This window comes from Stomoxys calcitrans, chromosome 1, assembly GCF_963082655.1.
Source record: "Stomoxys calcitrans chromosome 1, idStoCalc2.1, whole genome shotgun sequence".
Classification (NCBI taxonomy): Eukaryota; Metazoa; Arthropoda; class Insecta; order Diptera; family Muscidae; genus Stomoxys; species Stomoxys calcitrans.
Genome location: NC_081552.1, coordinates 222,652,817 through 222,679,799, shown reverse-complemented (window position 1 = coordinate 222,679,799; position 26,983 = coordinate 222,652,817). Strand labels below are relative to the sequence as shown.

The 26,983-nt window shown below is 39.5% G+C and overlaps 1 protein-coding gene across 1 annotated transcript in view; it reads right to left on the bottom strand.

Moving 5' to 3' along the window:
- Positions 1 to 365: 365 nt before the first annotated feature.
- LOC106093246 (glucose transporter type 1) overlaps positions 366 to 26,983 on the bottom strand; it is a 308,325-nt gene continuing 281,707 nt past the window's right edge. Inside the window, exons 17-19 of the mRNA XM_059368524.1 lie at positions 20,934 to 21,170; positions 9,111 to 9,219; positions 366 to 8,936 (exon numbers count right to left, since the gene is read on the bottom strand). Coding sequence (XP_059224507.1) covers positions 6,056 to 8,936; positions 9,111 to 9,219; positions 20,934 to 21,170 — 3,227 coding nt within the window. The 3' untranslated portion in view covers positions 366 to 6,055. The remainder of the gene's footprint in view (positions 8,937 to 9,110; positions 9,220 to 20,933; positions 21,171 to 26,983) is intronic.

Here is a 26,983-nt window from a genome sequence, read left to right as displayed (position 1 = left end):
ATTAGACCCAGAATGACTATATGATACTTGGCTGAACAATTTTCTTAAAATTTTCATAGAATGTGTGTGTTTGCCTGAAAAGAAACATAGGCTATATAATTTTTAGATATCGAGTGGAGGCGGACCCTCCCACTAACCCCAAAAACGCCACTCATATCCGAAAGTGATCCGATGGGCACAATAGGAGTATCAAGTGAAAGGTATTGGAAGCCAGAAAACGAATATAGTATTAAAATTTGGGTCAAAGTACCCAGCGGGCCCCACCAACCCCAAAATTCCACTAAACAGATACATTCGAATTTCATGTCTATATGGAACTCAAATGAAAAGTATTTAAGAGTAGATTACGAATATGGCATAAAACATTAGGTCCAAGTAATGGGAGGTTGCCCACCCCAAATGGGCAAATTAGCCGACCATGGCTATATGGGACTCAAATCAAAGGTATTTGGGAGTAGATTACGAATATGACATCAAAATTTGCGTTCAAGTCTAGGTGGCGCTTTTCCTCCTAAAGATACGTCAAATGGGTTATTTGACCCATTATGACAATATGGGACTCAAATGAAAGGTATTTGAGGGTAGAAAACGAATTTGATATCCAATTTTGGAGCCAAGTGTTTTGGGGTACGCCTTAAAGCCCCCCCCTAAACTGAACTTCATTTCCGTTGGGAATAAAGAACTAATTTGATATCTATTTTCAGTGCAAAGTGCCGGTGGCCGCCCCAGCCCCAAAACACCCTCCAAACGGTTCATATTTACCGGCCACGACAATACGGGGCTCAAATTAAAGGGATTTAGAAGTGCATCACGAATTTGATATCCATATTTGAGTCGAAATGTCCCTCCCCTAAGGAAGAACGTTACCACCGGGAACCGAGTGGGGGCAAATTTTCACACATAATTGAGTGCTTTCCGATTCAAGTTTAAACTCAATGATAAGGGACCTTTTTTTTATAGCCGAGTCCGAAAAGCGTCCCGCAGTGCGACACCTTTTTGGGGGAAATTTTCTAAATGACCATGTATTGTACCTCGCAAATGTCGCCAACATTAAGAGGGCTTAAACAACGCTTTGTTCGATGTTCTCTTCAAGATTCGAACGCATTCAGCGTCATAGACTACAATGGCACGAATTCGATGTTCACATTCAGGGCGAAGTGGCCCCACCCTAAAAAGATATTAGAGAGTTAAAGAAGGCGCAGTGGAGCGGGCCCGGTTCGGCTAGTAATTGTATATAGAAGAATAGACAGAATTCTCGGAATGACAGGAATCTCAATCAAACGAAATTGCAAAGTATTGCACAATACAATTCCATCCAGCTGAAACTTGGTAAGTACATGTCATTACTTCTGGCATGTAAATAATGGATGACTCATTTTTATTAGGTTTTCTAGCTGCTAAAATATAATTAGTTATCAACAGGAATACCATCTGTGATACCGGTAAACCAAATGTCATTACATACATCATTCGATGAAGTTCCAGAATAAGCACTTATTTGCAGGGACCGTAAATAATAGTTATCCAGAAAATTTTGAACTCAAAAACTCTTCATGTTAGAGTCAAGGGAGACAAATACTGTTATATACCAATAGATTCATCTCGGAAAGCTCTTTCCGAATCTATGGTGATATTAAAACAAGTAAAAGTGTACCAAGTTCGGCCGGGCCGAATCTTATATTCCCTCCACCATGGATTGCATTTGTCGAGTTCTATGCGCGGTATCTCTTTTTAGATAAACAAAGGATAAAAGAAAAGAATTTCTTTGCTAATTGAATTGAATGTTGGCGACCACAGTAGAAGTATATGTGTAAAATTTCAGCGAAAAATCGAATAAGAATTGGGCCTTTTAAGGGCTCAAGAAATAAAATAGGGAGATTGGTTTATAGGAATGTGACAGCTATATCAGGTTATAGACCGATTTGAACACCGATTTGAAAAAAAAAATACAAATTTTGCCCATGAACATTCCATTAAGGAACAGGGGCAAACTTCTCACATATCAATGAGTGCAGTCCGATTCAAGTTTAAACTCAATGATAAGGGGCCTGCTTTTTATAGCCGAGTTCGGACGGCGTGCCTGCGACACCTCTTTGGAGGAGAAGTTTTTACATGGCATAGTACCTCACGAATGTCGCCAGCATTAGGAGTGGATAACCACCGCTGAAAATTTTATGATGGTCTCGCCAGGATTCGAATCCAGGCGTTCAGCGTCATAGGCGAACATGCTAACCTCTGCGCTACGGTGGCCTCCTAGACCTCGAGACCTATTACGGTGGGATACATTCAGAAGTCAGAGTACATTCTCTGACAATGTCTAGTGAGAAAACACTAGAACTACTCTCGGGAAATCCTCCAACGTGGCGCCAGAAGAGGTTGTCACTGGCATGCATTCGTCGTAGGTTATTGGGGAAATTGTATCTGAGCCGAAAATCCTTTGGGGGATAAGAAGTTTCAACTCCTTTAAGTCGCCAGGCCCTGATGATGTATCACCGGTTGAATTACAAGCTGTGTCTGATAGATTGGTTCCCTGTCTTAGGGAGATATACTCTGCTTGTATCAGCATGCCATATATACCTGTGGAATGGTGGGACACATAGGTCATTTACTTTCCGAAAGCAGGAAAACCTTACCAGACAAAGGCGAAAGATTTCGTCCTATTAGTTTGTCTGCCTTAATATTGAAGGCTCTTGAGGGGTTGATTGAAACATATCTTACGGGAAAGATCCAAAGAGATCGCTTATCTCGGCAGCAGCATGCATATGGTAAGGGCAAGTCCACTGAAACAGCCCCTCACGACCTAGTAGGCTACATGGAGGGTTCTGTCGCTATCAAAGGATATACAATGGTAGTATTTTTTGACATTGAAGGTGCTTTTAATAATGTAAAACCGACGTCAATTATGAAGGAGTTGAAGTTTCTAGGTATCAACTCTACCGTAAGAAAGTTTATTAATAACTAACTAAAGTTTTGGGATCTGTGGATCTAAAAAGATGGGTCAGCAGAGCAATACCTCTAGGAGGTGTACTGTGTTCTCTACTTTGGAATATAGCTGTTGACCATATATTATCGTCTCTGTAAGAAAATTGTGTAAAAGTGGTCGCGTATGTTGTTGAAGTGGCTATTGCGGCTAAGAGATATACTTCAGGAAGCTCTAAGTGCAACAGCGACGTGGTCTAGGCGTAAATCCGTGCAAGACAGAAGTAGTTCTTTTCAGCAGGAGATACAATTTACCTACGGTGGAACCTGTCTCCTTGGGAAGAGAGAATTTTCCATTTACAGAAAGCACAAAATACTGGGGTGTTTTGCTGGACAGGAAATTGGACTTCCAATCCAACATTTTGAAAAGAGCAAGAATGTAAAATCTTGCCCTATACTCTTACAAGATAGCCATTGGCAAAAGTTGGGGGTCAGACCGAGCATCATGCACTGGGTATATACTACAGTTGTCAGATCTATAATGCTATATGGTGTTGTGGTCTGGTGGACGGCGGTTCAGAAGTCCACCAACTGTTCAATACTCAGCCGCATCCAAAGGATGGCTTTTTTGTGCATCACAGCCGCACTCAATTTAATGCTATATATAATAAGGGACCTTTCTCTTTGGTCAAGTGGTTGTTCCGTTGTTCCAGGCAGTGTGGATTCCACCGTACATGAGCTGCTTTTTGATAAAAAGTACTGTACCACTATTCCTGATAGAACCGATTGGAACTACGATATACCTGGTAATAGAAGTTACATAGATTTCTACTTGGATGGTTTCAGACATGACGATAATGTCGCCATCATTAGGAGGGGATAACCACCGTTGAAAGTTTTCATGATGTTCTCGCCAGTATTCGAACCCAGGCGTTCAGCGTCATAGACGGTCATGTGGATGAATTATAAAGCAGATGAGCTTGCGAGACTAGGAACTAACTTTCACGTTCCAGGGAAACTGGAATCTATGGGTATGGCTCTAGCGATGTGTAAGCTAAGTTTTCAGGATCAGGGCCAAAAGAGGGGGCTGTGGCCTAATCTAGACTTGAAGAGGTCTAACGCTTTGCTGTCACTGGCTAGAACAGTCGTCTCAGTCATTGTGTCCGTCATGACAGGCTATTTTCTAATCGGAAAACATGCTGACAGACTAAAGGTTGCCAGTAATGACTTTTGCAGAAGCTATGAGGAAATCGAATAAGAATAGGCTATAAAACACCTACTGTGTGTGTATTCCACACTGGCAGTCAGAAGGAGTTCCACTTTAGGTTATCATTTCTTTGAGAACCTGTCTGATTTAGCGGATGTTCGAGTTCGCAAGTTATTGGGCTTTTTGAAGCGATCTGGATGGTCCAAAGGTAGAAACTAGAAGCCATCTTCCTTCTTCTGTTCCCGTGGTCTCACAAGGGCCGAAAACGTCTAAGTGAGTCTGATTGCAGACTGCCACTTAAATCTAACCTATGATCAAACTGTGGAAACTGTGTTACACCCAAAATATGCTCGATAGCCCAGGCGGTGAACTGCACGTTGCTTGAGCCAGTGTACCACTGCACCGAAAACTATGTCTTTGAGTAAGATGTGGTCGAAATACACCATTACCTGTGAATTCTTGGCAACCTGTATAACTGACCATTTTCCCTTATTGTTTTGCTGGGATTGGTCTTCAGTATACCGAGCTCCGATTCACCATCTGTATTTTTTAGGAATCCACCATCATCTATGATAGTTCTATTCACCATAATCTTGTACCTCATTTTTGCAAGAAAAATGTATTTTTGGCCACTAAGTTTTAAGTTATTTTACGGCAATATCCATACTCTCTGGCAGGACGCAAAGCTCGACTTGAGCTAATGGGATGGTTGGCCGCAACACTTTGTGCCAAATTGTCTAGGTCGACTCGTCAAAGGTGGACTTGGTGGGGAAGATGTACTTTTCCCATTGTGTGTGAAGAATTATCTGCGAGTAAGACATGCTGACAACTCTCGCAGATCGCTTCTATAAAAATGGCACACACCACCTTCCCTTTATTGCGATTGACAACGACAAATCACGAGGCAGGAAGTTTATCTTGGTAAGGAAGAGGCACATCTCTCAGCTCATTAAGGCAATGGGATATGTCAAAAGATGGCAACTCCACAATGAAACGCATGCACAAAATCAAGCCTACAAATACAAATTTTGCCCATAAACATTCCACTAAGGAACAGGGGCAAACTTCTCACATATCAATGAGTGCAGTCAGATTAAAGTCTAAAGCTCAATGATAAGGGGCCTCCTTTTTATAGCCGAGTCCGAACGGTGTACCACAGTGCGACACCTCTTTGGCGAAAAGTTTTACATGGCATAGTACATCACAAAGGTTGCCAGCATTAGGAGGGGAAAACCACCGTAGACATTTTTTTTGTGGTGGTCTCGTCAGGATTCGAACCCGGGCGTTCATCATAGGCGGACATGCTAACCTCTGCGCTACGGTGGCCTCCGCTCTTCGAGACGAGCTCTCTTTCGAGACAAGCTTAGAGATTGAAGATTTGGTGTAATAAAAAAGGAGAGCCACTGTGGGACGAGTTTTGTCTTATTAACCACAATAGGTGTGAAGGCTTCGAGGTCTATACATTGGTAGGTCGTACTTATATCAATGCAAATGAAGGCTTTCGATTAAGCTCTCGCCAGGAAAACAAAGCTCTTTCGAGACTAGCTTAGAGATTGAAGATTTGGTGTAATGAAAAAGGAGAGCCACTGTGGGACGAGTTTCGTCCTTATCTGGGGGACTTATTCAACCACAATAGGTGTGGAGGCTTTTGATTAAGCTCTCGCCAGAAAAATAAAATAAATTTTTTAATAATTCAATGAGAGAGCAAGCCTCAGAAAAAGTGATTTTATAAGTGCACAAAAATTATTAGTAAAAGAAAAAATTGTTTGAATATCAATGCTTGTGCTTGTCTATACCTCCTCCAAAATCGTCATATCTTTGACTCTCTCCCGCTCCCGCTCACTTTCTCTTCCCCATCTGGCTGCCAATCATACTTCGCCTAAACTTCATCATCTCATTACTACACACTACTCATGCTCTCTCACTCGTCTATTTCTTGCGTAAAAAGTCGGTGTATTTGCGTGCTCGTTTGCGTACTTTTCTCAGTGCATTACTGATCTTAAAGCTCTCGCGCAGATGATGATCGTGTAAATGATGCGAATGCGCATGCGCATGGGTATGAGCATGAACATGTGACCTTTGTATGCCAGGCGGATAATCGTAATGTGGATGATGTTGCTGCAAATGAACGTAAGATGTGGTTGAGGGATTTATCGAAGCCGAATATGTGGAAGAGGCCCCCGGAGAGCCAGGCGACAGTGGTGAGCGTGGTGTTGTGGGCGAATATTGACAACTGCCACGATGTGAGGAAATCAAATTGTGGCCAGAGGCAGCATCGAAAGACTCAAATGAAACTCTTTGGGGCTCGGGCGAATGCAGCGACGAGGAATGCTGACTGGAGGAAGTGGTGCCGGTGGTTCCATCATCTCCCCTATGCCCACTGGCGGGTATTTCATCAATGCCCAGAGTCTTGTCAAAGGTGGAGTTGGTGGACATGTTGGTATAATCATAAGTGGGATAGCTATAGGGCAAGTATGAGCTATGATGGGCCTCCGATGACACCACCGAGGTGCCAGAACGCGAAGTGGTGTTGATAAATTTCACCTCATTGGCATTGCGTTCAGTGGAGCTGCTGAAAACGATGTTTATGTTATTCGTACTCGAAGACAAGTTAATATTGGCAGAGGCGGAGCACGATCCGCCTCCTCCTGCGCCGCCGGCTGCCCCTGAGCAAGTCTCACTGCCAGAGTTTTGATTGAGATTGGTCTCTTTGCTGGAATTGCGCCGAAAACGGCTGTCATAGCTGCGCATGCTCTCGGCACCCTCCACCGAGGACAATGTGTTGGTGGCAGCGTTGTTATTGGCAAAATTATTCTTATACTGAAACTCCAAGGCATTGCTCGGCTGGAAGGGGTAGGTTTTGGTGTTATTCAAAATGTTGCCCACATCCTGTTGTCCCTTGGCCAGATAGTGGTGAATGTCTTCGCTGGTTATCTGCAGATCCTGATCCAGGTAGGTGTTGCACTGGATGTAATTGCTGCAGCAGTTGTTGAAGGCTTCGGCATCTTGATGGAACTGCACCATGGTGGACTCCTCATATTTGCAAGGACTTTCACAACATTTGCGCGACGACGAGGTCGAAGGTCTCTCCTCTGCCGAGGGTATGGACTTTCTATGCTGAGAGTGAGATCTGGGCGGCTTCTGGGGATGCTCAGAGGCTCTGGCCTCTGGCTTGTGGGCTCTTTCTGGTTTACGTGGCTGCTGGGGGTGCTGCGATGGTGGCTGATGATGATGATGTTGTCTTGAGGTCTGGCGTTTGCTGGAGTGTTGCTCTGCCTCCTTGGCTTTCGCAGATGAACTCGCTCTGTGGGCGGCTATTGACGAGCTGTTGATGGTTGACGTTACTGGTGTGGCTGTTGCTGTTGCTGTTGTCGTATCTTTGGCGCTGGGCTTACCATCAGCCAGGAAGCTCCACCTTATCGGGGAGGGAGAACAAGCATATTCAGGTAGGTCATTACTTAAAGCATCTTTCGAAGTTTGTCTTTCTATAGTTACCTTGGACGCCGAGCCGTGTAGCTTCTCACCATTCTCAGCATATTGTTTGGCACGATCAAAAATGGAAGCCAGCGAGCCCATGTTGCTGCCAGGTCGCGAATCATTGAGGGCCCTCAAAGATATCGAATGATAGCTGGGTTGGCGTTGTTGGCTTATCTTCTTCTTCCTCAGGGTTACCGAAGCCGATTTCACCGAGTTATTGCGGCTCAGCGAGGAGCGAGAACCATACAGGCTGGTCGAATCGGTTTGGTAGCAGTAATCCGAGGAAGTGCAGCAAGATGAGGGTCGACGCGAAGAAGAGCCATACAGATCTTCTGCAAAGTATTGAGCAAGTTCGGGCCTAGAACCTGAGCAGCAAGTCGCTGAGGACTTGTGTACAAAGATCTCCTGGACTTCACGATCCGTACAAGTGGGATCGTTGCAGGTATTGAGCGAGGCATTGGAGAGATCGGTAACAGAACGATGGCGCCTGGTGCAAGCATGAGTGGTGTGAGTCTGCCGGGAGACGGAGTGCTGAGTGCCAGCCACCTCATGATGATGTTGGGACAACTGAGTGCCGCTTTCGACGTCTGCTGCCGCGGATCCATTGGAGATGCCATTATTGCTGGCTCCCCGCTTGCGTCGACGATGATGATGATGCGAATGATGATGGGGATGCATATGCGAGGAAGTACTCCTAACCGAAGCCCTCAAAGCGCTATTGCGCACAAATGGCTCCGTTGGTGTATTGTCGTTGTTGCCATTCTGTTGCTGATCACGCATGTGATGGTGAGCCTGGTGTGGTGAAGTGTGCGAGTGGCCGTGTCCATGGCTATGACCATGTCCCCCAGCACCACCATGCGGTGAAGTATGACGACTGTGAGGTGATGTATGACGACTATGAGGTGAAGTATGACGGCTATGGGGGGAGGTATGACGGCTATGAGGCGAGGTATGACGACTATGAGGCGAGGTATGACGACTGTGGGGCGATGTGTGACGACTGTGCGGTGAGGTGTGCCGACTGTGCGGTGATGTATGGCGACTGTGCGGTGAGGTGTGACGACTATGGTGTGGACTGTGACTGTGCCCGTGCGCTGATTGTTTGCGTGGCATGTGTTGGTGGCGATGATGTTGCGTCTGTTGCTGTTGCTGCTGTTCTTGTTGCTGATAGGGCAGTGAATAATCGGCGGTGCAAGTGGCGGTGGTCGCTGTGTTAGTGTTGCTCTGTTGCCAGTGCTCGTTGTGTTTTGGCTGTGGCTGTGGCTGCTGCGTCTGCTGATGATGCTGGTGCTGGTGCATTTGATTCTCATCACATACAATATCCTTTTCATAGCTACAATGTACGTGATGATGATGATGTTGCTCGGATTGCTGCTGCTGCTGTTGTTGTTGTTGTTCACTGGAGTGTTGCTTTTGTAGTTTGTGTGTCTGCGTGGAGGGGGCCGGATCAGCGCTCGTTGAATGTACACTGGCAGTTTCAGGAAGTGAGTCGTTCCTCAGTCAAGGCCCGTTGTTCTGGTAGGCATGTACTTGCTGACGAAGGTGATGGGGCACAGAGGCAGCGTTCCGGCCCTGGTGTGTATTTCGGCCGTCTCCTAAACAACGCTCGGATGCAGCTATTGATGTGTATATTACCATTGCAAGGAAGGAAGGAAAAGATACATTAAAAATGTGCACCAAATAAGGTATAAAAAACTTGGTTTCAAATTAGGATTCGAGTTTTTAGTACTGTTTTTTTTTTGTGTTGCTGTTTCTTGTTATATCACTTTGATTAGTTTGAATATTTTAGTTGATAAGCGTGCTCTGGGACTGGGTTTTTTGGGAATTTTTAAGTTTAAAAGTTGTTTTTTTAAATTTGTTTGCTTCAACCATAACAAAGAAAAAAAAAACTGTCAAGCATTCATGTTATGCATGCAGTTTTCTATTTTATCATATACTTGCCATACTTTATTAAGTTGTTCATGCTTTCCTAAAACATGCTGAATATTATATTTCAAAAAGGGCAATTATTAAAAAAATTAAAAATTATTTTAAACAAAATCAACAAACTTTTAATAAATACAACATAAAAACTGCGGTAGTTTTTGTTTTTAGCGGACATTGACATATTGCGGTCAGTTTTTGTTTTTGGGGAGTTTAAACTTTTACACAGGGGTTCAGGGATAGTTTTGGGTTGGTAATATTTGGGGTGTTTGTTTTTGACAGCGGTGCATTGTTGATTGTAATGGGTGTGGATAAGCGGAAGAAAAATAACTTTAAGACACAGATGTGATGTGAGGCCAAAAATTGTATGATTTGGGTGTTTTTTTTTTAATTTTTTTAAACTCTGTGGTAAATATTTAATCACTTCTGTAAATAGAATATAATGTTTGACATATTTCAAAAATTGTACAAATTGTAAAAATACCTGTTTAATTTGTTTAAGAAGAACAAGTAGTAAGTTAAGTTCGGCCGGACCGAACTTTAGATAACCACCACCTCGGGTATATATGTGAACCACCTTTCGTCAAAATCCGGTGAAAAATGCATACCTTATGCCCCATAGCAGCTATATCGAAATTAGTTCAAAATCTGGACCGATCTGGGCCAGATTAAAAAGATGATGTCGAAGGTCTTGGCACAACTCACTGTTCCAAATTTCATCAAAATCGGGTAATAAATGTGGCTTTTATGGGCTTAAGACCCTAAATCGAGCCATCGGTCTATATGGTAGCTATATCCAAATCTGGACGGATGTGAGCCAAGTTGCAGAAAAATGTTGAGGGGTTTACTTTAACTCACTGTCCCAAATTTCGGAGAAATCGAACAATAAATGAGCCTTTTATGGGCCCAAAACCTTAAATCGAGAGATCGGCCTATATGGCAACTATATCCAAATCTTGACCGATCTGAGCCAAATTGAAGAAGGATGTCGAAGGGCCTAACACAACTCACTGTACCAAATTTCAGCAAAATCGGATAATAAATGTTGCTTTTATGGGCCTAAGACCCTAAATCGGCGGATCGGTCTATATGACAGCTATATCCAAATTTGGACCGATCTAAGCCAAATTGAAGTAGGATGTCGAGGGGCTTAACATAACTCACTGTTTCAAATTTCAGCGACATCGGACAATAAATGTGGCTTTTATAGGCCTAAGATCCTAATTCGGCGGATCGATCTATATGGCAGCTATATGCAAATCTTGATCGATGTAGGCCAAGTTGCAGAAATATGTCGGGGGGTTTAACATAACTCATTGTCTCAAATTTCGGCGACATCGGACAATAAATGCGCCATTTATGGGTCCAATCCCCTAAATCGAGCCATCGGTCTATATGGTAGCTATATCCAAATCTGGACCGATCTGGGCCAAATTAAAAAAAAGATGTTGAAGGACTTAACACAACTCACTGTCCCAAATTTCAGCAAGATCTGAAAATAAATGTGACTTTTATGGGCCTTAGACCCTAAATCGGTGGATCGGTCTATATGGTAGCTAAATCCAAATGTGGACTGATCTCGGCCAAATTGAAGAAGGATGTCGAAGGGCCCAACACAACTCACTGTGCCAAATTTTGGCAAAATCGGGCAATAAATGCGCCATTTATGGGCCCAAACCCCTAAGTCTAGTGATCGGTCTATATGGCAACTATATCCAAATCTGGACCGATCTGGGCCACATTGATGAAGGATATCGAAGGGCCTAACACAACTCACTGTGCCAAATTTTGGCGAAATCGGACAATAAATGCGCCTTTTATGGGCTCAAAACCTTAAATCGAAATATCGGTGTATATGGCAGCTATAGCCAAGTCTGGATCGATCTGGGCCAAATTAAAAAAAGATGTTGAAGGTATTAACACAACTCTCTGTCCCAAATTTTAGCAAAATCTGAAAATAAATGTGGCTTTTATGGCCTTTACACCCTAAATCGGCGGATCGGTCTATATGATAGCTATATCCAAATCTGGACCGATCTGGGCCACATTGAAGAAGGATGTCGAAGGGCCTAACACAACTCACTGTGCCAAATTTTGGCAAAATCGGACAACAAATGCGCCTTTTATATGCGCACGTCCTTAAATCGAGGGATCGGTCTATATGACAGCTATATCGAAATCTGAACCGATATGGGCCAAACTAAAAAAAAAAAATGTTGAAGGACTTAACACAACTCACTGTCTCAAATTTCAGCAAAATTTGAAAATAAATGTGACTTTTATGGGCCTTAGACCCTAAATCGGCGGATCGGTCTATATGGCAGCTATATCCAAATCTGGACTGATCTAGGCCAAATTTAAGAAGGATGTCGACTCTCTGTCTTAAATTTCTGCAAAATCGGATAATAAATGTGGCTTTTATGGGTCAAAGATTCTAAATCGGCGGATCGGTCTATATGGGGGCTATATCAGATATAGTCCGATATAGCCTATCTTCGAACTTAACCTGCTTATGGACAAAAAAAGAAACTGTGCAAAGTTTCAGCTAAATATCTCTATTTTTTAAAGACTGTAGCGTGATTTCAACGGACAGACGGACGGACATGGCTAGATCGTCTTAGATTTTTATCATATTCTGGTCGGAGGACGGGAGGCTTTGTCACTGTGTCAAATTCCATCGAAATTGGATTAAAAAAATGCGACTTTTATGGGATTTAGAATGACCCTAAATCGGTAGACAACAGACGAACGGCCAGACATCGGACATCGTTAAATCGTCTTAGAATTTTACGACGATTAAAAAATGGACATTTGTTTGGAGAGCCAAATTAGGCAAGAATTGATGCTAGGGGCTTTAGAATGCTAATCGGGAGATCAGTTCACATGTGCACAACATCAGGTTAAAGATCGATATGGACAATACTAACCATGGATGCTGGAAGTTGTAACAAAACACTAGGTGCATCATTTCAGCCAAATTGGATAACAATTGCGGCTTGCTAGGGTCCAAAATTTTTAAGCGAAGGGCCACGATATAGCCCAGTCGGATATCTTTATTCGTTCAACAGTTTTAGTAATTTCGACTTACGAAAAAACGGAAGGACAAGGCTAGATCGACTTAGAATGTCAAGACGATCATGAATATATATACTTTATGGGGTCGCAGATTGCATTCGTACAGAGTGCAACTCGTGCTTTGGCAAAAGGTGGTCATATCGAGCAAAAGTGAAAGAAATGAAGACTACTGTCACATATTTTTGTCATATGAATCAATGACAAATATTTTCACACAAACATAAACTTTGGCCATTTGAATCGGTAACACTTATGTCGGCTACCCTGTACTTAATCATCTCTTTGCTGTGCTACCATTAAATTGCTCAAATGTGTACGTCTGCGTATAAGAGTTACATCCCCAATCTTTTATTTTTTAACATCAAATGTTTGTATTACGTATCGTATTCCTAATATTTCTTGCACTTTTAAAAACTAATTTAATTTTTTCATTTGGCCAAAAAAAGAGGTTTTTGTTCTCATGGAAACCTTAACACGATTATGTGCATATTTTGTTTTGTGTACGAAATAAGTAACTCAACTTTGTTTCAGTGAAAATTTACAACAATGTATGATTGTGATCAATGTATTAGTTTTTGTGTTTAAAAATGATTTGTATTTTTTTTACTATACATAAATATACAGTGTATTTGGCGTAGAGTTTCAAATGATAGAACTTCTCAAATGATTCCAATGGGTACCCAAAGCCTACCTCAAGAAATTCATGGTAGCAACCCTGCAGGTAATGGCAAGGCGCCAAGCCAAGGAAAAGTATTGCGAAGAAGGAAATAACAGAAACAAGGAGATCTGGTAATTCAGACAGATAAAGGGTGATTTTTTTGAGGTTAGGATTTTCATGCATTAGTATTTGACAGATCACGTGGGATTTCAGACATGGTGTCAAAGAGAAAGATGCTCAGTATGCTTTGACATTTCATCATGAATAGACTTACTAACGAGCAACGCTTGCAAATCATTGAATTTTATTACCAAAATCAGTGTTCGGTTCGAAATTTCTTTAAGAAATTCTGTCACAATTCCTTTTCCATAGGAAATTTTGTTAAAATTAAAAATCTATAGGAAATTTTCTTAAAAGTCGTAATTTTGTCAAAATTCTAATTTAGATTGAATTTTTTTCAAAATTCCTATTTGGTAGAAAATTTTGTCAAAATTCCTAAACAATAGGAAATTTTGTAAAAATTCCTAATCTATAGGAAATTTTGTCTAAATTCTTAATTTATAGGAAATTTTGTTAAAATTCCTAATCTATAGGAAATTTTGTCAAAATTCCTAATCTATAGGAAATTTTGTCAAAGTTCCTAATCTTTAGGAAATTTTGTCAAAGTTCCTAATCTATAGGAAATTTTGTCAAAGTTCCTAATCTATAGGAAATTTTGTCAAAATTCCTAATCTATAGGAAATTTTGTCAAAATTCCTATTCTATAGGAAATTTTGTCAAAATTCCTACTAAGAAGATTTTGTCAAAATTCCTAATTTCCTATTCTATAGGAAATTTTGTCAAAAATCCTATTCTATAGGAAATTTTGTAAAAATTCCTATTCCATTGGGAATTTTGTCAAAATTCATATTCTATAGGAAATTTTGTCAAAATTCCTAATCTATAGGAAATTTTGTCAAAATTCCTATTCTACAGTAAATTTTGTCAAAATTCCTATTTTGTCAAATTTTGTCAAAATTACTACTCTATAGGAAATTTTGTCAAAATTCCTAATCTATAGGAAATTTTGACAAAATTCCTATTCTATAGGAAATTTTGTCAAAATTCCTACTAAGAAGGAAATAACAGAAACAAGGAGATCTGGTAATTCAGACAGATAAAGGGTGATTTTTTTGAGGTTAGGATTTTCATGCATTAGTATTTGACAGATCACGTGGGATTTCAGACATGGTGTCAAAGAGAAAGATGCTCAGTATGCTTTGACATTTCATCATGAATAGACTTACTAACGAGCAACGCTTGCAAATCATTGAATTTTATTACCAAAATCAGTGTTCGGTTCGAAATTTCTTTAAGAAATTCTGTCACAATTCCTTTTCCATAGGAAATTTTGTTAAAATTAAAAATCTATAGGAAATTTTCTTAAAAGTCGTAATTTTGTCAAAATTCTAATTTAGATTGAATTTTTTTCAAAATTCCTATTTGGTAGAAAATTTTGTCAAAATTCCTAAACAATAGGAAATTTTGTAAAAATTCCTAATCTATAGGAAATTTTGTCTAAATTCTTAATTTATAGGAAATTTTGTTAAAATTCCTAATCTATAGGAAATTTTGTCAAAATTCCTAATCTATAGGAAATTTTGTCAAAGTTCCTAATCTTTAGGAAATTTTGTCAAAGTTCCTAATCTATAGGAAATTTTGTCAAAGTTCCTAATCTATAGGAAATTTTGTCAAAATTCCTAATCTATAGGAAATTTTGTCAAAATTCCTATTCTATAGGAAATTTTGTCAAAATTCCTACTAAGAAGATTTTGTCAAAATTCCTAATTTCCTATTCTATAGGAAATTTTGTCAAAAATCCTATTCTATAGGAAATTTTGTAAAAATTCCTATTCCATTGGGAATTTTGTCAAAATTCATATTCTATAGGAAATTTTGTCAAAATTCCTAATCTATAGGAAATTTTGTCAAAATTCCTATTCTACAGTAAATTTTGTCAAAATTCCTATTTTGTCAAATTTTGTCAAAATTACTACTCTATAGGAAATTTTGTCAAAATTCCTAATCTATAGGAAATTTTGACAAAATTCCTATTCTATAGGAAATTTTGTCAAAATTCCTACTAAGAAGATTTTGTCAAAATTCCTAATTTCCTATTCTATAGGAAATTTTGTCAAAATTCCTATTCTATAGGAAATTTTGTCAAAATTCCTATTCTATAGGAAATTTTGTCAAAATTCCTATTGTATAGGAAATTTTGTCAAAATTCCTATTCTATAGGAAATTTTGTCAAAATTGCTATTCTATAGGAAATTTTGTCAAAATTCCTATTCTATAGGAAATTTTGTCAAAATTCCTATTCTATAGGAAATTTTGAGAAAATTTCTATTCCGTAGGAAATTTTGTCATAATTTATCAAAATTCCTATTCTATAGGATTATCAAAATTCCTATTCTATAGGAAATTTTGTCAAAATTCCTATTCTATAGGAAATTTTGTCAAAATTCCTTTTCTATAGGATTATCAAAATTCCTATTCTAAGGAAATTTTGTCAAAATTTCTATTCCGTAGGAAATTTTGTCAAAATTTCTATTCCGTAGGAAATTTTGCCATAATTTATCAAAATTCCTATTCTATAGGATTATCAAAATTCCTATTCTATAGGAAATTTTGTCAAAATATCAAAATACTCTATAGGAATTTTTTTCATAACACCTACTCTATAGGAAATTTTGACCAAATTCCTATTCCTTAAGAATTTTTGTCAAAATTCTTACTCTTTAAGACATTTTGGCAAAATTCTTAATTTATAAGAAATTTTGTCATAATTTCTACTGTATAGGAAATTTTGTCAAAATTCCTATTCAATATGAAATTTGTAAGAAATTTTGCCACAATTCCTATTCTAATGTAAATTTTTGAAAATTTTTTATCCATAGGAAATTTTGTCAATATTCCTATTGTGTAGAAAATTTTATCAGAAATTTCTTTTCTACGAAAGTTTTTTTTTTAATTCATATTCCGTACGAAATTTTATTAAAATTCCTATTCTGTAAGAAATTTTATCAAAATTCCTATTCTAATGCATATTTTTTTTTAAATTTTTTTCCATAGGAAATTTTGTCAAAGTTACATTTCCTCAAAACCAATCTCTGATGATAGAATAGAGTGTTTACCTCTTAGTCAGAATGAGGTCCAAGTAGCTGTGATACGACTGAAGAACAACAAGGCAGCAGGAGGCGACGGGTTACCCGCTGAACTATTTAAGACCGGAGGCCACACGCTGATAAGGCGTATGCATCAGCTTGTCTGCCCAATCTGGCTAGAAGAACGAGTACCCGATGATTGGAACCTCAGCATATTATCTCCCCTACACAAGAAAGGAGAAAAGACGGAATGTGCCAACTACAGAGGAATAAGTCTCCTCCCCATCGCATACAAGATACTCTCGAGCATACCGGGTGAAAGATTAAAACCTAAAGTCAATGAGATAATTGGTTCCTATCAATGCGGGATTAGACCTGGTAAATCCACCATAAACCAGATATTCACATTGCTCGAAATCCTAGAAAAGACCCGAGAAGAGCAAATCTACAGCTACCATCTTTTTGTTGGCTACAAAGCCGCAAATATTATCCTGCAGAGTCGCATCAGTTTTGCAGTAGTATTAAATTCAAACATGGCTTGAAATATCTTTCAACGTATAAGGCTATCGTTATACGTTGAAAGATATTTCAAGCAATGTCTGAGTTTGGTATTACTGCAAAACTGATGCGACTCTGCAGGATGATACTTGCTGATACACGCTCCGCAGTTGAAATAGGGAAGAACTTCTGCGAACCGATCAATACCAAACGAGGTCTCAGACAAGGAGACAGCCTATCGTGTGATCTCTTTAATATCCTGCTGGAGAAGATAATACGAGATGCATATGTGAATGGATACGGCACACTAATCACAAGAGAACACATGTTACTCGCCTATGCCGATGACATCGATATCATGGGTAGGTCAACGGAAATAGTAACTGCAGCCTTTGAAAGAATCGAAAGAGAGTCGGTGAAAATGGGTCTGGCACTAAATAGAGATAAGACGAAATAGATGGTATCAAGTCCGGAAACGCATTGTACAACGGAGCAGATTAAAAGAATTAAGAAAGTTGGGAACAACAACTTTGAGATAGTCAGCAACTTTATCTACTCAGGCACCACCGCAACCGAAACGAAAGTCATCAGTTTTGAAATAGAGCAAAGAATAATACTGGCAAACAGATGATATTTTGAATTGAGTAAGAAGTTTTGAAACAAGGCCATCTCTCGACAGACGAAGAACACACTACACAAGACATTGATACTACAGGTGTTGTTATATGGTTGCGAGGCATGGATACTTGGATATAACACCACAGAACGCAGACGAGGCAGTGCTTGGAGTGTTTGAGAGAAAGATCCTTGAAAAATATATGGACCAGTTTGGATTAGTGGAGAATATAGGCGTCGTATGAATCACGAGCAGTATGGTGACGATATCATTGTTACACGTATCACAATACAACGGTTGCGTTGCCTAGGTCATGTTGTCAGGATGAATAAAGAAGCTCCAGGGAAGAACTCTTTTGAAGGCAAACTCGGTGGTACACGCAAACCGGGGCGGCCAAAAGCCCGATGGAAAGATCAAGTGGTGGGAGACACCTCGCAACTTGGTGTCAGAGATTGTAGAAGGAGCGCAGAAGATCGAGGGACTGTCGTAGCCAATTAAACTAAGTAAGTACATTTCCAAAGATAATGTTGTACATTTCTGCAAAACTTTCATTTCTAATTCCAATTTTTGATATCAGAAGATCTTTTGTTGGTTTTAATTGCATGCTGTTTTTGTACTTATATTTATGCCCTACACCAGTACTGTGGTACAGGTTAGTATAACTTCATAACACCTACAAGGAAGAGTGCTAGACCCATCGATAAGCATACCTATCGACTCAGAATCATTTTCTGATTCGATTTAGCTATGTCTTTCGTCTGTCTTTCTGTCTGTCCATGCTAATTTGTGAACTAAGTACAAGGCGCAATTTTCATCCAATTATCTTCAAATTTGGCACTGGCATTTTTTTAGTCAAGATACAAAGCCTATTGAAATTGGAAAAAATCGTTGCAGATTAGGATATAGCTCTCATATAAATGTTCGTCCGATTTGATCTAATATGGCAATAATGTGCCTTTATCACTCTACTTATTCAGAAACTTTCCCCCCAAAATCATTTGAGAAGTTCTTCCATTCATCTTCGTTAAGTTGACTTTGTACAGTTAGTTCTTTACGTACGTTTAATGGTGTATGTGTGTGAATGTTTTGAGAACAACAAGTGTATGAAGGAAAAATCGTTGCAGATTAGGATATAGCTCTCATATAAATGTTCGTCCGATTTGATCTTATATGGCAATGATGTGGTCAGTTTGTTAACCGATGCTCTCGAAAATTTTCAGAAAAAATTGTCTTAAGACTTTCGACCGAATTTCGTAGAAATCTCTTCAGATATCGATTTAGCTCCCATATAAAGGGTGATTTTTTAGTTATTAACTTTTTGGAAACACTGGCTTAAACAGCTCACGCACGTTTCGTGTTTTGTTTCACTGTCTATAATTTAACCATGAATCGTCTTACAAACACAACAACGCTTGCATGGTCTGTTAAGAAAGTTCATCGCGCGATTCTTCCATTTTATGGACAAGGCTCATTTTTGGCACAATGGGTTCGTAAATAAGCGGAATTATTGATTTTGGAGTGAAGATCAGCCAGAAACATTCCAAGAGTTACCAATGCATCCAGAAGAAGTCACAGTTTGGTGCGGTTTATAGGCTGGTGGCATCATTGGACCGTACTTCTTCAAAGATATCTCGAATTGTAACGTAACTATGAATGGTGAACGATACCAGCTTCAATAATTTTCATCTCTAGACAAACAAAGGAATTACTTACTTTACTTGTGGATCTTGTGGATAGATAACCACCGCCCAGAAGCTTTAAGGTAGATGTACATAATCTAGAGCATGAGGTTCAGCGCTTCAAGAGAGAACCTCTAGATCAAGCGGCATAGCATGCGGGCCTAGACGACATTCATGCAGACACGGTAGCAGATGTGGTAAAATGCTACCGGGTGAATGTAGTCCTTGGAGAACGACCCCCTCCCATTGCATCTGAATAAATTGACCTCCCCCGGCAAACCAGAGTAGTTCTGGCTCAATTACGTTCCGGCAGATGCAGCCGCCTCAACTCCACCAGAGCAAGGATTGATGCCGACGTGCAATATGTATGTCCCGATTATAACCAGGGACCGCACGATACACGTCACCTTTTTAACTGCCCGGCCAGATCCACTCGACTCAGACCCAGATTGGGGACGCACCCCATCTTAGTCGCAGAGTTCCTGGGTCTTGACACTCTACAGAATCAAGCAGACGAAAGATAGAACACAATAAACTGCTACAACAACAATAACTAGCAGTTGGGTAAAATGTTCTTTCCATATCCTCAGCATGTCATCCGTGTCAGTTACCAGATTTCCTTTTTTGTCTCTGCGGAAAGATGTGCCTGCACCAAAGTCATCGGTTTGTTGTTTAATTCTTTGGTAGAATTTCCGGAATTCATTCTGACTTCTGTACAGCTCAGTTCGCTCACACTCAAGACTTTCCATTTTGGTTTTGGTTCCTGCGGTATAGACGTTTCTCCTCTCTCCTTTGTTCCCCATAACTCTCCTTTATCTGGCGCGTTGCTACGGATTGCAGGGTTGCTCTGTATGCCGCATTTTTGACTTCAACAGCATGTCGACACTTTTGGTGGTACCATGGGTTTCTTGAAGGAGGCTTCCGGTACCCAAGTACGGATTTAGTGGCATTTTCCATGGAGTGGGCAATGATTTGCCACTGCGCCATTATATCATCGGAACAAGGAGTGCTTTCATCAAGCAGTTGGGTCAGTCGAGTGGAGTATGTCGTTGCCATTTGTTGTGTTTGCAGTTTTTCAATGTCCAGCTTCCTTGCTTTCCTTGCCATGTTCAAACGGGTGCGAAACTAAAGGAATTGCCGAAATTACCGAAATAAAGGAAACGCCTCTGCCAAATTTTAAGAGGATTTGATGAAAACTGCGACCTGTACTTTGAACACAAATAAAAAGGACAGATAGACGGACTAGCTAACTCAAATCTGAAAGTGATTCTAGTCGTTACGTATGCTTATCAATAAGTCTGTCTCTTTTTTTTCTGAGTGTTACAAACAAATGCACCAAGTTTTAATAGCCTGTATCACGTAGAATAATAACCCTTGTAGTTGCCGATATTCCAATTGGATGTGGATTAGACCTAACAATAGCCTTTTGTTTTTGTTTCCCTCAGACTCAGCCGTTGGATGTTTTTATCATTCTACTCATTAAGAAACTTTCCCCCCAAAATCATTTGAGAAGTTCTTCCATTCATCTTCATTAAGTTGACTTTGTACAGTTAGTTCTTTACGTACGTTTAATGGTGTATGTGTGTGAATGTTTTGAGAACAACAAGTGTATGAAGGTGAACATTGTTTATGATTGTATAGGTGAGAGTGAACAGCATATATATAGAGAGAAATATATAGTTAGATAGAGAGAGAGAGAGATAGAGTTAGTACACAGAGTGAGTTATAAGTCTACCTGATGACGTACACATTCTTCCATGGGCCGAGTGACGGCGGAAATTGTCACGATCGTAATTATAATCGTAGTAACACTTTCGTATAGGAACTGGTGTATGTATGTTTGTACCATAGTTCGTGTAGCACGCGGCATTGGGGGCCAAACTTGTGGTGGGCCCCAAAAGATTGGTGCTATCGCTTAACGGATATGGGCCCATGCCTTCAACCGTCAATGAAAATGAAGTTGTACCAAAGACTTTAGTTAACAATTTGTTCATGCAATTGTCGATGTGGTTGTTGATTTGGTTTGGATTTGGGTTTGGTGTTATACAGTATATGGGGGGGGGGTAAATGATGGAGTTGTTGTTGGTTTTGTTTAGGTTTAATTTTTTTTTGAGTTTTTAGAATTTTTGGACAATTCGCATGAAAAAAATTAAAGTGTTTTTTTGATGATGTTTTGTTTTTATGTTTATATCGAAATAAAAATCCAATTTTTTTGAGTGTCTCAAAAAGGAGGCGTTTGGTTTTTTTTATGATTTGGTTTTGTTTTTTCGATTACCGCATAAATGATAAATGCCAAAATTAATTAAATTCAATTTTTTTTTTTTGGTTTTTTTTTGAAGGAGTAAAAAAAAAAACAAAATTAAAATTATATTAAAATCTGTAAGAAAAATTTAATTACTTAAACAAATAGTTATATATGAGAATATTTATTGAAGCAACAACTTATTTTGTCAACTGTTGACGTATTTGTTAATTGCCAAAATAAGTCAAGGCTTCCGCTAGGACGACCAATAACATCGAACACATAACGAGCACAAAACATTCAGGGCTATGTTTCTCTAAGAGTCCTTGTTTAAGAAATTATATAAAATATAAAATAATTAATACAATTTATATATAGAGATGTATAGGAAAAGCTTCTTAAAAAAAGAGGTTCAGATTTATTCAATCAAATTATTGATTGTTTGTTGTTGTAAAAAAAAATTAATTAATATATTTGAAGGGATGGTTGAAGCATGCCGGTTGAAGCATTCCGCTATAAAGCGGAATTAGGGACAAAAAATGTGCCTGTCACATCTTCGACTTGATTGACGGACAATTTTCGACATTTAATGACAGAATGATTGGCGCCAAAAATGTTTTCCAGTGGCAGGATTATCATTGAAGCGAGTGACCAAGGAAACGCTCCTAGGTGGAGTGTCCTCGCCTATTCCTCGAGAAAAACGAACACCTATTGAATCTTAACAGGCCCACCACGATGCGGACACCATGTCGTACTGCTGACGAGAAGAGCAACGAGGAATTGACATCAAAGACGCTTCTATTTGTAAGGCTACTTTGCGTCTATAGCTACAGCTCACTGTTGTCTTGTCCCAAGGTCAATTTCCTAACTTTCAACGATATTTTGACCTTTATTTTATATTTTTGTCTTTAATAACAAGGCGCAAAGATAAAGATTTATCGGGTTGCCCAAAAAGTAATTGCGGATTTATTAAAAGAAAGTAAATGCATTTTTAATAAAACTTAGAATGAACTTTAATCAAATATACTTTTTTTACACTTTTTTTCTACAGCAAGCTAAAAGTCACAAAGCTGATAACTGACACAAGAAAGAATGCAATTACGAGTCACAAGCTGTGAAAAAATTTGTCAACGCCGACTATATGAAAAATCCGCAATTACTTTTTGGGCAACCCAATATTAACCTACCATTTTAAATAAAAAATCCTTAGGTAAGGTTGAAAAGAGGGTGCAGATATTAATCCGCCCCATGCCACTACGGACATACACCTAAGCCAGTAATCGGCTTGTTGTGCGATCTAAAAACTATACAAATGCAAATTTTGCCCATGAACATTCCACTAAGGAACAGGGGCAAACTTCTCACATATCAATGCGTGTAGTCCGATTCAAGTTAAAGCTCAATGATAAGGGGCCTCCTTTTTATAGCCGAGTCCGAACGGCGTGCCGCAGTGTGACACCTCTTTGGAGAGAAGTTTTACATGGCATAGTACCTCACAAATGTTGCCAGCATTAGGAGGGAAAAACCACCGCTGAAAATTTCTACTGATGGTCTCACCAGGATTCGAACCCAGGCTTTCAGCGTCATAGGCGGACATGTTAACCTCTGCGCTACGGAGCCTCGTATAATGCTCAGGCAGTCTAAAATAGATCTCAGTCCCTGGGTTCTCAATGTAGACCCCCTGGCCCACTCTGACCTCTAACTTTGATCCATCCGTGTAACATGAGGGTTCCGTCAATCCAATACTGTGCCGATGGCAGCAGTGCCTCGCACTCGATTTCAAGGTTCATCTCAGGTATCCGATCGGAAACCTCTTCCCTACAGACTCCGTGGCTGCCTCCCATTTAATCTGTATGTCAATGGGTCGGATATCTTATACATAAAATTCAATTTGTGTTTGTTTATTCAGTATCGACTCAAAAACGGCTGAACCGATTACCTAGAAATTTTCACAGATTGTGTAGGATGGTCTGGAAGGAAACATAGGCTTTATAATTTTTTCATATCGGCAGGGGGCGGACCCTCCCGCTTACCCCAAAAGTACTACCCAAAAATAAAAGTGAACCGATCGGGTCAATATGGGATTCAAATGAAAGGTATTCAAGAGTAGATTACAAATTTCATAATAAAAGTTGGGTCCAAGTACCTGAGGGCCGCCCCAGCCCCAAAACGCCTTAAAATAGGTTTATTTGACGATATGACAATATGGGACTCAAATGAAAGGTATTCGGGAATAGATTATGAATATGGTCCAGAAGTAGGAATAGGTTTTATGATTTATTGATAACAGAAGGGGGCGGACCCTCCACCGATACCCCAAAAATACCACCCAAAATCAAAAAAGGACCGATAAGGACAATATGGGTATCAAATGAAAAGTATGCGGGAGTAGATAACGAATCTGGCATACAAATTCATGTCGAAGTATAGGGGGTCACCCCACCCCCACAAAAACGGGCAAAATGGGCGCATTAGCCAATCACGGATATATGGGACTCGGTTTGTTTGTTCCATGTAGACTGAAAAACGGCAGAACGGATTTTCTCGAAATTTTCGCATATTGTGTAGATTGGTCTGGAAGGAAACATAGGCTATATAATTTTTCGATATCAGAAGGGGACGGACGCTCCCCCTTATGCCAAAAACACAACCTAAAATCAAAAGTGGACCCATCCGGACAATATAGGTATCAAATGAAAGGTATTGGAGAGTAGAATACGAAGATGGTATTTAAATTTGAGTCTAAATACCCATCGGGCAGATCAAGAAGTAAGGAACCAAATTGATCACGTTGTGATAGATGGAAGGCTCGATGTACGATCGGTTTCAGCAGCGAACAAAGATTCGGGCCATTGCCTTGTTGAAAAAGGTTTGCATCCGTTTGAGAATTGCTAGGAAAAATACGATCTGACACTGCAGGGAAGTAGGCCATTGAAAAACTGCAAACAGAAAAGATGACAGCGACATACTCCACTCGACTGACACAACGGCTTGATAAAAGCACTCCTTGTCGCGATGATATTACGGCGCAGTTGGAAACTAATTGACGACTCCATGGAAAATGTCGAGTAATCCGTACTTGGGTACGGAAGCTTCCGCCAAGAAACTCATAGTGCGATCAAGAGTGCCGTAAAGCTACCGAAGCCACGAATGAGGCATACAGAGCAACCATGCAAATAGTAGCAACTCGCCAAATGTAGGAGAGGCATCGATAGAAAAGGCCTCCGTGGCGCACCGATTGCGAGCAAACTTCTCAGATACTGTGGTAGTCGTCGAGGAAAGCGTTGTGCAAAATTTTGGCAAGATTGGTCAAACAATGCGCTTGCAGTGGTTCTTGGGGCGAAAATCTAGCGATATACAAATCGGACGAACATATATATGGAAACTATATGAAAATCTGAACCGATTTCGAGCAAACTTCTGAGATACTCTGAGAGTCGTCGAAGAAAGCGTTGTACGAAGTTTTGGGAAGATTGGCCAATAAATGCGCTTGCAGTGGCTCTAGGAGTGAAAATCGGGATATATATATATATATATATATATATATATATATATATATATATATATATATATATATATATATATATATATATATATATATATATATATATATATATATATATATGAGAGCTATATCTAAATTTGGAGCGATTTTCATGAAATTCGCCAATAATGTCGAGAGTCATAAAAAAATCCTTCCTGCCAAATTTCGGGAGAATCGGTTAACAATTAACGATTTTACTGCATTATTACTGAAAATCGGACGAACATATATATGGGAGCTATATCCAAATTTGAACCGATTTTTTCCAATGTATTCCTTGTCGGAATGTCCGTCCGTCTGTCCGTCCGTCCGTCCGTCCGTCTGTCCATCCGTCCGTCCGTCCGTCCGCCCGTCTGTCCGTCCGTCCGTCTGTCCGTCTATCCGACCGTCCGTCTGTCTGTTGAAAGCACGTTAACTTTCGAAAGAGTAAAGCTAGCCGCTTGAAATTTCGCACACATACTTTTTATTAGTATAGGTCGGTTAGGATTGTAAATGGGCCAAATCGGTCCATGTTTTGATATAGCTGCCATATAAACCGATCTTGGGTCTTGACTTCTTGAGCCTCTAGAGGGCACAATTCTCGTACGATTTGACTGAAATTTTGTACGTAGTGTTTTGGTGTCACTTCCAACAACTGTGTTAAGTATGATTCAAATCGGTTCATAATCTGGTAGAGCTGTCATATAAACCGATCTTGAATCTTGACTTCTTGAGCCAATAGAGCGCGCAATTCTCATCCGATTTAGCTGAAATTTTGCATGAGGTGTTTTGTTATGACTTCGAAAAACAGTGCTAAGTATGGCGCAAATCGGAACATAACCTGATAAAGCCGCCTTATAAACCGATCTGGGATCTGGACTTCTTGAGCCTCTAGAGGGCGCAATTATCATCCGATTTGGCAGAAATTGTGTACAACGGCTTCTCCCATGACCTTGAACATACGTGTCTAATATGGTCTGAATCGAACAATAGCTTGATACAGCTCCCATATAAATTTCAATTGATGTATGGTCCGAATCGGACTATAACTTGATATAGCTCCAATAGCATAACAGTTCTTATTCATTATTCCTTGTTTCAGGTTGTTTTCTTTATTTTGTTTTGTTTGTTTTCTTTATATTTTTTATTTCGCTGTATTTTTTTTGAAAACGTCTTTAATGATTTTGTTTTTTTGTGCGCAAAACAAACACACCTTGAAACACTTCTTAGGCTTTGCTCGTTACATTACTTCTAACCACAAATTAGGTGGTACCATGGGTTGTATGATTATGGTACATTAGAATTAATCATACAACCCCTGGAACATAGGGGTATAGCTCAGTATGTGTGAAATGCTTTGATATCCCAAATCAATTTCGATAATATTGAATTTTGTAAACATCAGTGGCCACCGAGGCGCAGAGGCGACAAAGACAGACATGCTAGCCAATGTGAGTGAACGCTTGAGCCCAAACCCTGGTGTGAACATCAGACAAATTTTCAGCGTTGGTTATCGCCTTACTTACACTGGCATCATTTGTGAGGTATCCTGCAATGTTTAAACTTCTCTACCAAGTGGTGTTGCTATGAGGAACGCCGTTAGGACTAGGCAACAACTTAAACTTTAATCGGACTGCGCGCATTGATGTGAGAGAAACATTCCCTCTTCCTTAATGGAAATTTTAAAATTTAATTTTTTTTTTTAAATTTCTAAACCTCTTTTTTTTAGATAATAAATTCAAAAATGCAACTAAGACTAAACATTGATTAGACATTAAAGAAAATAAGCAAAATGCGATTGTTTGTTTTTAATATTTTTATTATTATGATTAGGTTGATGAGGGAGATTAGTTTCATGATTTTGTATAGGAAAGGAGTTTATTTTTCGAGTTTATGTTTGTTAATATGCAAGTATTAATGTGAAAATTTATGTTTTTTTTTAGAGTCCGTGTTATTCATATACACAGATATAGAGGGAAGTTAAAAGTATTATTGAAATAAAATAAAAAAAAAAACATGA